Below are 13818 nucleotides of genomic sequence, written 5' to 3'. Positions count from 1 at the left end.
CGTACAAACGGCAGACGTTTCATTTCTGGTTAAAGGTTGGTTAAAATTTAACCCACCTCCGACACATGGGTTACATTAACCAGAAATTTACGCTGGTTAAATTTAACTAAATATTTATATAATCGGTTAACCAAAGTTTAACTCAAAAGTTAACTTAACCACGGATTTAACCAAGTGGTTAAAGTTACCAACGTTTATGCAAATGGGTGCTGCGCGTACCGTCCTTAGATATAATATTATATATAATATGTAGTTTATTTGTTCTTACAATGTACATTAAAGGTGTTCATAAAATTGTTTATTAGAAATCCTGAAAATTATGGTTCTTTTGTATTATACCGAAGTCTCTTTTTCTTTAAAATTTTGTAGTGGTTTTAACAATTTATATATTCGGAAAAGTTCGGATTGGGGTAAGAAAAACGGTCAGATTAAAATTTATATACAAAGTACTATACAGGATTAAATCATGACAGAATGTTAGTGGTAGCTTTACAAATCTTTGGTCGAATTTTGAACTAACTAATCTACACTGAAAACTGTAAAAGTGGTAAAACATGGTCATTCTATAGTTCTCAAATACAGTAGTGTACATTAAATACTATTAATTGCAGCTAATAACAGAAATTTTTCTTGTGGTTCTAGGGGCTCAACTCACCTGCTCCAAATTAAAGGTTGTCTCACAATCTGATGATTTGTATCTGCTTTTATCACTTTATTCAATTGCCCTTCAGCATCCAAGCTTTCACAGTTTTTCCTGTAAACATCCTTCAAATTCTTCTTCAAGCACGTCTTAGTTAACCATGCCATTCAAATTGAATTGTAATGTCCCTTTAGAAACATCTTTCTGTCTATATTCATTCATTTTGGATGCAATGTTTCCTATAATGTCTCTACTTAGTGCTAACAATGCTCTCCTGCTGCTTTATATTGTTACTATATCCAGTTTCCCTTTTCTTGACTTATCTTTAATAGAATCATACACTTTAATTGTCTTTTTTAAGTTAAATACTATTCTAGGTATACCAAGTAATCAGGTCAGATATAGATGCCATAGTAAAAGCATCTTATGGGATATTTTCCTCTTGTCAAGAGAAAATCAAAAAATGTTTGTGCCATGTTTACAAAGGAATCGCATACAAAGGAATTTTGCAAAGGCCAGCAGGAGCTCGGAGGATAAAGTAAGATGGCACGGGTGATAAAGATATTTGAAAAAAAGCTGTGAAAATGTACAATATTATTCTGTCTTACACTGTCTTTCTTGTAACGCCTCTTTTTTCTACAGTATACATATCCAGCAAACCGTTAATAAATGGGTAGCTACACATAACTCTTCATTCGTCCGTCAAGAGTGGAAGATTTAAGATGGCACGATACATCTTGTTGTGTTTATTTCCTTTAATACTTTATTTTCAAATAACATTTGGACAATGGGCTGGAGGTAAGTTATATATTTCTGTTTACAATTTATATAATAAATAGCATATACTTTGAAAGAGGAAAACATTATATTCCCTATGTCGGTCTTGTGCTATTGAAACTTCGAGAAAACTACGGCTTCAAAATGGAAAAATAGAAACTTTTAAGTTAGTTTAAACTTAAATCATATCAGTTCCGGACTCAATTATCTATGCTAAAGTATTGATAGTGATTGATTATGTAAAGCTCGTGTTGATATTTCTACAAATTAGGTGTAATAAGTAAAGAAATTAAATTCAAAACTTAGTCTGCTGAAGGAAACTGAAGGGGTTTTCCATCATGGCCAGCGCAGACAAATTTCAGCTGTAACTTCCTTGCATTTTTGGTACAATTATACCAAGGCTTAAATCACAGCGAAAAAAATAACGAATGCACTTTGCTCTGATATAGACGTCAATTATACTTGTCATCGAAAATGTCAAAGTGCAAACTTTGATATATTAAATTTTTGTAAACCTTATTGAAGAAATATGTACTATTCTCTCTTTACGTTTAGAAACTTCGCCATGCTCTCACAAGTACATGTGAATGCAAATTTTTAAAACATGTCAAAATGAAATGTGTAAATATTTTATTTCAATTATTTATCCCAATTAATTGAAACGTATCATTGATTCAGAAATGATAAGGGCTTAGTAGCTGGTCACGTGCGGAGAAATTTGTTTTTAGGAAAGCCGTTAAAATGGACCTACCATCGGGTTATAATCATTTAAAGGCCTATTTAAAATTTCCGTAACATCCATACCAAACAAACAAACGAGTCTTCAATACTCATTTTATCTGTATTGCACATTGATATGTGTTTTCTTTATGTTGACTCATATGCACAATGAATATATGTTTGACGCACGGTGCGAGAAAGTCAGTGTCGCGTAATAATCGCCTGCGTGGTAATATTAGCACGCGTGTGATTATTACGCGGCGGCGTTATAATCACCCGGTTAAGGGCAGTGACGTAAGAATCACACACATGGTCTTATATTTACTTCAAAATAGTTCAATTATACGTACATCATTTCATTTCAAAATGAATTCCGCATCCTATTGTGTAACTTTTGTGTAAATGCTTCTTTAATTTTCTAACAAATGGGAGTGTTTTAAAAAGCATGTATTGCAGCGATTTTAATCTGACCACCTTCGTTAAGCATAATTATTATAATTATGTTTTGATAAATAATTTTAAACAAGAACCGGTTGAACAGGATGATGCTCCCCGAATAGGGTTTGGACACAGAAAAGGATACCTCTTGTAGTGTCATAGTTATGTCCTGAACATAGTTAATGTAAAATGAACAAAGTGCAATAACTCCAAAATAAGACAACGAGGAGTGATGGTTCTTTTGCACTACACATTAACCCAATGAGATCTATCAACCTACAAAGTGTCTTGTTCATATCTATTGTACTTTCAGAACTGTATCCTGGACAATGTTCAAAGTGTAAAATGAACAAAGATCGAGAAATAACTCAAAAATTAAGCAATGCAGTTTTACTGTTCTTTTGCCCTGCGCTTCTATTTAATAAGATCTAGTTATCTACAAAGTTTCTTGTTGATACCACTTATGGTTTTGGAGCTATGTCCCGGACAAAATTCAAAATGAAAAAATGAACAAGGGGCAATAACTCCAAAAAGGCAAGACAGAGTTACGGTTCTTTTGCACCGCATCTCTAACCAATGAGATAAATCTACCTACAAAGTTTCGTGTTGATATATCTTATAGTTTCAGAGTTATGTCCCGGACAAAGTTCAAATTTTAAAAATGAATAAAAGGCAATTACTCCACAAATTAAGCAAGGCAGACTTATGGTTCTTGTGCACTGCACATCTTCTCAATGAGATCTATTTATCTACAAAGTTCCATTTTGGTATCACCTATAGTTTAAGAGTTATGTACCGGATAACGTTGAAATTATAAAAATGAACAAATGGCAATAACTCCAAAATTAGGCAAGAAAGAGTTGCCATTCTTTTGCACTGCACTTTTACCTAATGAGATCTCTCTATCTGCACAGTTTCATGTTGATATCTTTATAGTTTTAGAGTTATATCCCGGACAAAGTTCAACGTGTAAAAATGAACAAAGGGCAATAACTCCAGAATAAGGCAAGACAGAGTTACGATTCTTAAGTAGTGAATGTGATCTATCTACATACATTGTTTTATGTTGATACCTCTTGTTGTTTCAGAGTTATGTCCTGGATAATAATAGCGGACGCACGGACGGACGTTCTAACGGGACAACAATAATGTGGCTACTCTATTGTTCTCTCTATTTAGCCACATAAAAACATTACGGAATGGATGACATCAAAAATAAAGAACAGATACCTATTGTTCCTCTATCCATTTATTACTGTTCCGTGAGAGCGGACAGACAGACGGACCGACGGACAAAGCGGCGACTATATGCTCACCCTTCGGGGAGCATAAAAAATTATTATTCCGACTTATATTATTAACTGTATTTTCACTAAGTGTTCAAGACAGTTGTGATTTAAATATTGATAATTTATTTTTTTGTCAGTTATGTAATAGGCAATCATTGATGTGTCATTTCTTCTCCTTAAATTAGAATAAATATATCTTTACAAACTGAAGCGTTTGACGGTAAGTTAAACCATTTAATAATGGTTATCAATAAAAATGCAATCAGATAGAGCTTCTTATATTACCGGAATGTATAATTTGTATTGGAAGAATAGTGCACGTGTTTGATTATATCAAATAAGTAATAACGGTTGTACCTTTGTAATTATGCGTTCGATTATATATCAAATCATTCAATCATACTTGCATTATGTATATTATAATATTTTTTATGTCTTCATTCAAAGGTCTATTCAAACTTTTAAAATGTTTTAATGTTAAACAAGATCTCGGAACAAAATGTATAAAATCTCGAGTAAATAATTTCGCAATAGTGGAGCCATTTTAATCGCACGTGTGTTAACATTTAACCTAATATACTTGAATTAAACATATTGTTTTCTAAAACGAATTGTGTCAAATGGTTTTCTGTCTTTCTTATTTATACTTTTATTATCAAACACGTATTCCTGTCATTATCCTTGTTCATGTGGAAAAAATATTACTTAACAATAAAGAAATAATTTTTAACTAGATCAAAATTATAAGTCATATCCGGGGAATTTATAATGGTGGTTGTACGCATAATACGCTTTTCCCCATGGAGTGTCCGCTGGGGTTTTAAAGGGTTTAAATTTAATACATAAAGTTTAAGAATTTTTTAAAAACCCAAATCCCTTTGGGAAAAACGGGGGAATTTAAACTAAAACCCTAGAAGAATAGTTTTTATTTACCATCCAAAAATTTACATTTTTTAATATTTAAATTTTTAGGGAATGAAATTTCTTGCGATTTTTTTTTTATTAATACGATAGGAAAAAGTTATAATTTTTAAATATTTTTAAACACTTAACTGGGGTGTGGGTGTTAAAAAGGGCCCTTTCCATAAATTTTAACAAACATATTTTTAAATTTAAAAATCTATTACGGGCAACTTGCACAGGGTATGTGATCCCAAAAAAAAATACGGGACATTTTTGTTTTATAAATTAAAACTTTTTCCGAAAACAAAAAACAAAAAGGGAACATATCCCTTTAAATTTTCTACTTGGGTCAAACCCTCTCCAAAAATTTCATATAAATGTAAAATTTTAATTAAAATCTTTACAAAAAGAAATCATGTCTTTTAAAAAATTCAATCATTTTAATTTTCAAAAAATTTATGACATATTTTAAAAAAGTTGTTTTGAGAATCCAAAAAATTTACTACTTTTTAATAAATCATATTGATTCTAACTATAAAAATTGTCCGCTTTAAAAAAAAATTGCTTAATACAAAATTTTTGGCCTAATTTCTTTTAAACCCAAAATTTTCCCATCTGCTTTTAACAATTGTATGAATTTATAAACACTAGGATTAACATTAAAGTATCTTGAAATGTACATACTTCTAAAATCACTATAAATTGCACATATGAATATAAAATGAAATGCATCCTCTATATCTCCGGACGTACATAATGTGCATTTTCTCTGACTTCTTTCAATACCCCTGTGTCTTCTAGCTTCAATACGTAGTTGATGGGAACTGATTTTTGCAAGAACTGATTTGTGTTTTGCATTGTCTTATAAATTAAGATAAATAGACATTTCATATTAATTTTAACATTGGAATACCATTGCAAAGAAGAGCATAACGCCATGTCTGCTCGCCATTGGGTTACATATACATCCCTGAGACGTGATCTGAATACTGGTATACATTTTTTTTATACTAACCGATTTTGGAAATAACCATACTTAGGCAAATCCAGCATTTCGTAACATGTCACCAAATTTTTATGACCAGTTGACAACATTTGAGTTATTTGATAGATCATTTCTTTGACAACTTAGAATAGTTGTTAAAATGCAGTTTTGACTCTTATCGCCGTGTAACTTTAACCAATATTTTGCTATCCTAACATCATTCAATATACAGAGGAAATCTACCTAGTTATTTTAATATTTTACCATTTACAAAATTTTCTTTGCACGCACACGTTCAATATTTTCTGCTTTAATAAAGCAAATAAATACCAATGATATTTATGAATATAAAGGGTCGTGGGGTTACTGTCTATTTAGGCAACATTTAAACGAGTATGACAAAATATAAAGCTTATTTGGATTTTACCTGAAAACGTACTATTTACTCTAGGATGGACGTAATGTAAATTTAACAAAGTTGGAAACCTGAATTAATTGTGTTCAGTAGTTTTATTAATTTATAACTGACGGTTTCTGACTGTTCTGTTCTGGCAGAGGCGTTATGAAGAGACGGTAATGGGTAATGCCTTGATAATCGTCAGATTTTTTTCTTGCATATTCTACCATATTTCGTCATATTTTCAATTCTTTACCGTAATTAAACAATTGTCCATGGAAATTTATGTCATTTCATCCGTAACTATTTTCCTACGAATACGGCGTAATTACTTCATTCTTTGCTTAATTTCCGGTAAGAGTATAACTAACGGAAACACCAGTCTGATGTGCAAGAAATATAATTCTGTTGATAAAAGTCTGACGTGCGAGAAATATAACTCTGTTGATAAATATTTTACCCCCCCCCCCCCCAATTTTATAACCCAGAAGTTAAAGATATTTGAATTTTTTAACTAAGTGCTAAAGATTATAATTCACAAAAATGAGAATTGTCATATGCGTATTTGTTGTGTTTTATCAAGGATAACAATCGACGATTATTTATATTTTTATCTATGTTGAATGTCGCTTACAGCTATATATATTCAATTGAGTATAATTAAAATTATAATAAAACAATGTAAAAATGATAATAATGTTTCAGTTTTTTTATACATAAATCAAATAACGAAAGGCCGAGTTACCAAATCAGACGGTTATTTTTTATGCCAGAATAGCGCTAATGCATCTTTTTTTTCGTGCTTAAACATCTGCAGAAGCTACTAAGTCTTATTAAACCCCTTGCCTCCCCATTTTGTGTTTAAATGCACCCTCCTGGGTTCTTGCAGATGATATTGCACGACAAAAAGTGATCCACCTTTCTAAAAGTGTAAACCTTTTATTTTTAGCTTAAAAAAGGTTTTTTAGGGTAAATTTTTTATCCGTAAACAAATATCTTGAAAAAATTTTACATTAATGCACTAAAAAGGGTGCCCCACGGGGGTAAAATTTTTCAGGTTTTTTGGGGAAAGGGGAAAAACACCAAAAATTAAATATTTTAAAAAATTTAAAATATTCAGTTGTAAACACTAATTAAAAAAAATAGGAAAGTTTTAATTTTCAAAGCAAAAAAATAAAAAAAAAGGATTTCCCAAGAAAGCCCCAAACGGCCCAAAAAAAAAAATTTTTGGCCCGGCTCGGTTTTATTGGGGGTTGTTAAAAGGGGGGGTTTTTGTCCCAAATGTAAAAAATGCATTACAAAACTTGCATTCTGAAACCCTTAAAAAATAAATTGGTAAAAGGGAAAACATAAAAAATTTCCCTTAAAACCCTTCCCTCCCAATTGAAACCCTTAAAAATTTCACTAAAAACAGTTTTCTCGATGAGTAATGATTGAAACACCTCCATTTTTTAAAAAAAATCTATAATTGTCACAGGGCGAGATAAATGTGCAACCCGACCAAGACTCGAACCTGGGACCCTCGGAATACTGTACTGCGGCTCTACTGACTGAGCTTCCCGACCGCTTACAAACTACCTCCCCTGATTAGAAAACAGTTCAATTCCGTGACAATCATTTTCTTAATAATTTGGGATTCTAACCTACCACAACTTTGGGTCTCCTGAAGAGTTTTTCAACATCATTTTTATCCCAACTTACTACTATGTTTACCTTTTAGCCCTAATTGTTCTGTAATTACATTCATTAAACAAATTATCAGGGTATAATTGGGAAATATGTCATCGTGGGAAGTCTATACAACAGTATTAAGAGACAGTGTGTGCCTTATCCGGTTAATCTAATATTAAGTTGTATGAATCCAAGAAATAGTAGCCACCACACATTACACACATTAAATTTGCTTGAACATCTTAGTTTTAATTCATGTTGTATTGCAAGTTGAGGCCTTTACAAAGCGAACGAATTAACTAAAGACAACATCACGTTTTATTCGATTTAAAGTTAACTGTACAGTTTACATGTATAATAGCGAGTTGTCAAGGTAAAAAGCGATTTCATACGAGTGATGATCTCCTTCTTCTTCTTCCACCCTCTCTTGGGCATTAACGTACATTATCTAAATAGTAAGTAGACTAGTTGATTTGTTAGCGGAAAGTAATTTAGGCGATGAAAAACAAAATTCGTTGAAGAAGTTTTAAGGTCTTATTTCATAATTGAGCTAATTATGTTACATTACCGAATTATACTTTTTCAGCCTGTAAGGCCGTTGACAACGGAATCTAAGTTGAAAACATCACTAATATTATTGTGTATACAAAATGAACATTTCCTGTTTTCATAATGATTTTTTATATATTTTACCATAATCCAGTTTCGAACGAGATACGATTTTATGGAATATATTTCAACATAGATTATGGATTATACATATATTTTTATTCTTGTTGTAGCATGTGATCATTTGAGTATTCAGCTCTTTGCAGCATCTGATAATACCAATGAATCTGTCTGTGAACATTTTATTTAAAAAATGTGTCCATAATTTAAGTCACTTTTTCATCAAGACAGCTATATGTGATTTTATTGATGATGATGATGATAAGTAGATCTATTTTGATGGTGATGATGATGATGATGATAATATTTATGATGGTAGTGATGAGCAGAAATATAATGATTGTGATGATGATGATGATTAAGTTGATGATGGTAATCTTAAGCAGAAGTATTTGATAGACATGATGATGATGATTAAATTGATGATGGTTATGATAAGCAGAACTATGTCGATTGCATTATAATGTTGATTTTGATGATGGTGGTAATCATGAGCATAAGTATTGTGATAGTGATGATTAATAGTATCCCTTTCCCAGAACTTAACTATCTCGTTCCCACGACTTAGTAACTCTTGGCCACGACATAGTATTTCGTTCCCATGACTTAATTATCTCGTTCACACGACTTCGTAACATAGTATGTCGTTCCCAAGACTTAACTATCTCGTGCCCACGACTTTGTAATTCGTGGCCAGGACATAGTATCTCGTGCGCACATGATAAATAAAATCACACACATAAAATCACACACATGTCACCTTTGTGCCACCGTAGACATGCATTAATGATACTGGTACTGAATTTTTATCTTTTTATGATTGTACCGCATTTTTATGATTGTACTGCACATTTATTTTGCTGGTACTGTAACTGAATTACTCGAATAAAAACACTACTGCTACTTGTACTGGTACTGAATTTTGTTTCAAAAATGGTACTGGTACTGCATAAATAACCCACAACTTTGGTTTTCATGTAAATTCCTATCACATATATATAATATATTTATTTTTATACTTTTATTTCAAGAAAACTATGATGTGGAAATTTATATTAGACAGCCTGTATGCAAAATATTGTGAAATGTAAAAGTACTGGTACTTAATTTCTTCCAAAATAAAAGTACTGGTACTTGTATTTAAGTAGTTTACCCCTAGTACTTATGCATTTCCGATTGTGTAAAATATGGAAGTTTAGGTACTTACATAAAGTGATTGTCCCTTATATCATTGTAAATTGTTTGCTATAATAATACCGAGTGTATAGACAAGGCAGGGGTCTGATTAACGTGATTCTGCAATGTCCAGGGTACCATCGACAGCACAGCGTCAGGTCCTATGCACCTTTACCATCTGGTCCTATGGTTTGGTCTTCGTCATTCAGTAAGTTGAGTTGTTGTATAATGTCATCAAGTCTTACTCCGAGTATCTGGAATTTAAGCAAGATTAAAAAGTATAATGGGCCCATCTGGCGATACAAAAATGAGACAAACTGAAGTTCTGAATGAAGGGACAAACTTTTCTTCAGAGTCACGTGTGGCCACACTACACCGTATACACTCATTATATAGATCTTATGTAATTACAAAAAGAGATCCATTGTAAAACATAAATTAAATTGACATTATGCCCATCAAAGTATAAATGTGGGTGAAAATGTCAAAGTCAAAACAACTTGAGATTTTTCCATAATAAGTTTCAATTTTTATAATATAGATAATAGTCAATTTGAATAATCAATAACCCACATAAATCACAATAAATTCAATAGATATCCTTCGGAAGACTTTCCATTGATAAAAAGAGTGGTTCAAGCCTTTTTTATTTCATGCAATTTATTATATTTTATCCTTGATTTATTTCATAATCAATTATTTTTCAATGGCCATAATGATACTCAACCTTTTAAAAGGAAAGATCTTTATAATAACGGTAAAAAATCATATCACCTAGTCCTAATTATAAGACCTATACGTAACCTTTTTCATATTTATTCTTCATTAATGTGATATTTTACATTTTTCATTTTCCATGTTACGCGCCTTCATAATATAAAATATAAAATAGCACAATGCTGAAAATAAAATGTTAAATAACTTTTTTTCATTTTTACTAGATGTCACCTGAATAGGTAACACGTGGTACAAGTTAATTCTAATTTATTCTTTGTGTATTGAGTCTTGATTTATTTTATTAAAAATATGTATATAATTAATAATTTGTCTATTTATGTATGTCTAATGTATGTTTTAATTATATGTGTATGTTAACATTATTGTTCATTTTTATTATTACCTTTTGCGCAAGAAGTACCTGGTCTTACAGTGCTGTCGTTGTTGCTAGTGTCAGATCCTCGGTCACTGTACCTGGTATCTGTCTGCGCAGCTTCTCACAAGTGGCACATACATAATCCTTTTGACTAGCTGCACGTATATGTGGTAAACATGTACGCAAGGTGTCTTTGAATGACGTAATCTCTAAAGTGCATACAGGGGGGTCTAAACAAGACTAAATGGTGAATATTATTTGGTTGTTGCAACCGCCAGATACACTCGTGCAATGGTTGGATGTCATCTGGTCAGCATGGGGCTTCAGATTGAGGAAAACCACAACCACAACCTTTTATAATAAACTGTCTTATTATCTGTGTATCATCAGACGTTTCACAACTTTCCTCCTCACTTCTTCAACTATCTGTTACATCAAGATAAGGCTGACTTTTCGCTACTCCAGCGTTGAAATCTCGTGCTCTCGCAGATACAAGTTCAGTTTCGTCAGTACATTCTTCCTTGTCTGAATAATCTGAGGCAGAATCGTGTGTGTTATGTATCGGAAACTTTGAGTTTTGAGAGTTGATAGGCGTGTTCAGTTGCATCACTAAGAACACTTTGCTTATTAAAACAGATAAAAAATATTCCGTTCTCTTTCCCTCATTACAATGTGTATTGGTGAGCTGTCTGATAAAGCTGGGGTGACTGATAAAGCTAAATTTGTAAGATATGCATTTTTTTAACGGAAATAAATGTAATGATAAAATAAATAGTCTTTATTGTTGTGAAGGAACGAAATTCTATCCTGTCCACGAAAGACGGTTACCTTGGCATTGAATAAAGGATGTAAAAAATAAATTTTCATCAACGAGTGCCACTGTGATAAAAAAGCTGAATTTATCATACTAAGGCATGGCTACCCGTTCTTTACTTAGTATATGTATGGTAATACGTATAAGCATCTCTTTACAAAGGAATCACTTGTCACATTGAGGCGTAACACTTTTCACAGCATATAAATGGACGTGTTCCTAAAGGCGCATGTTCATTGGTTCTCCGATTTATTCTATATTTAAAGTTTTCCCTGCAGCGATCTAACAGATATGTCACCTTGATTTTATCCAGTCTGAATTAGAATAAAACTCATTTTACTGCAAAGGGTATCAAGACCTGGATCTTGAGTTTTTTCCAGTATCGTTCATGAACAGGCTCAGTCATACAGAGCTTGCAACATTTTCAATTTTGCCGTATTGGGCGTTATTTAGGGATTCTGCTTTTCTCTTTATCTTTTAGTCCATCATAAATTTAGTATTGCTTCACGACACTAATAGATTTATCACAATCATTACCATGAAAGATCAATGATTAAAGAGCATATAAATTTCTTTACAAATGCAATTTTCAAAATCACTTATACAGTAGCGCAGAGAGCAAAAATCATTCGTGCATGCGTTTTTGAATATACATGTGCATGTACATCCTAAAGTAATCAAAAATGTTTTTCATCGTTAACATAATTATAGAAAGTGAACGGAAGACATTTTGCTTCGCATGCATGTTCAACCAATTCTGAAATCTGCTTAAAACTGTAGTCCAATTTTTCGAATTGCAACTTGTGCCAGAATTGACAATTTTTAAGAAAAATGTAAGATATACGCCGTTAATTAGAAAAATATAAACATATTTAGGTAGGATTTTGACTTCCGTTTTCCCGGTTGATGTAAACCTGACTTTTTAATCATGGCGACGATCAGAAAATGCAAGAAAACGAAACAGCTTCCAATGGAAGTCTGCTCTTATACAATCAACTTCCAAAGTTATACAAAACCTTTTGATAAAACGGCTCATAAACTAAAGAAGATTCAATTTTCTGTAACAAGCTTATATTCCCTCCCCTCGTAGACTGGTGCATATCCTAAAGAAATTGGTACAGAAACAGAAAAGTTACGGTGATTTCTATCTCGAAATCGAGCAATATTTGTGCCAAAAAATGACGTCAAGGCCACGTGGTATTGCTACGCTGATTAAGACCGCGTTGTGCGTCATTTAAACTTATTTCATGCTAAGTATTTTCTTTATTAAAAACAAGAGCAATGTTTGCTTATTATACGCTTTAATAACAGACTCTATGTATTATTCCAGAGAGTGCTGCTTGTCGGACAGAGCACGGTATGTAAAAATGATTTCTAAATACGAACTTCTACTTATTTAAACAGTTATTAGCTCAACTTTAGACGGAAGTAGACTGATTTTAAAACTTTTTGACAGTGACAAAACATTCGTTTAATTATATATTTTATGATGTCTCTTCGTGTTGTTTTAATATGAATTAATATACTAGTTCATGAATACGTAAGAAATATTAAAAAATGACGAGTAAAATGCAATAGTAAATTAGAATATTCATAAGATCTAAACATTTCTTTTCTGCTTGCCGTTTAAGATCATGCAACAAAGACATTGAATTTACGTAGATTCATCATAATAACTGTTTTATAAGACAAATAGAATTAGTTCATCTCAATTCAAACAAACAAAAAAATGTCAGTTAATTTTTAAAACAAATCAGGTGCTTGTACCAAACATGTATATGAAAACATACGCCTGACTGCCCTTCGAAGCTCCGGCTGCCAAAAGTTTTGCCAGTGCGTACATGCATCTACAGAATTAGACGGAAGTGTCACTTATATGTGGGTAGAACAGCAGTGCCCCCCGACAACACTTTTTGATGACAGCCTTCCAGCTCCGGTGTGTAATCATGCAGCGAATGTACAATGCACTGGTATTTCAACTATTTGTATCATATCTTTTAATTGATTCTTCAGGAAATTTGAAAAAGTGTAGAATAAAAACGGTATTATGCATTAAACAGTGGGGTAAATAACCTCTGCATGAAATATATTATCAGTTCTCACTTCTCTTATTTGTATTTTACGTTCCTACAAATCAGCATTCCTAACTTCCTAATTTATATTTAATAGATTGAATAATGCTTATATCAGTATAACTTTTGAACTTGCGAAAAAGGGACCAATAAATTTGACATCAGATGAGGAAA

At 32.1% G+C, this 13818-nt stretch overlaps 1 protein-coding gene across 7 annotated transcripts in view; it reads left to right on the top strand.

The window, feature by feature from the left end:
* Positions 1–1287: 1287 nt before the first annotated feature.
* The window catches only part of LOC132728494 (uncharacterized), a 34990-nt gene continuing 22459 nt past the window's right edge, over positions 1288–13818 (top strand). For 3 of the 7 annotated variants that reach the window (XM_060714133.1, XM_060714129.1, XM_060714134.1), the window contains exons 1-3: positions 1289–1438; positions 12903–12929; positions 13330–13542. In XM_060714133.1, the coding sequence (XP_060570116.1) occupies positions 1363–1438; positions 12903–12929; positions 13330–13542 (316 nt within the window). In that variant the 5' untranslated portion in view covers positions 1289–1362. Of the gene's footprint in view, positions 1439–12902; positions 12930–13329; positions 13543–13818 lie in introns of all 7 variants that reach the window. The other 4 variants (XM_060714131.1, XM_060714132.1, XM_060714130.1 and 1 more) reach the window with 2 other exon arrangements.

The sequence above is a fragment of the Ruditapes philippinarum genome, unplaced genomic scaffold, assembly GCF_026571515.1.
Source record: "Ruditapes philippinarum isolate M1 unplaced genomic scaffold, ASM2657151v2 ctg527_1_1_1_1, whole genome shotgun sequence".
NCBI lineage: Eukaryota > Metazoa > Mollusca > Bivalvia > Venerida > Veneridae > Ruditapes > Ruditapes philippinarum.
This window is presented reverse-complemented; position numbering and strand designations above follow the sequence as displayed.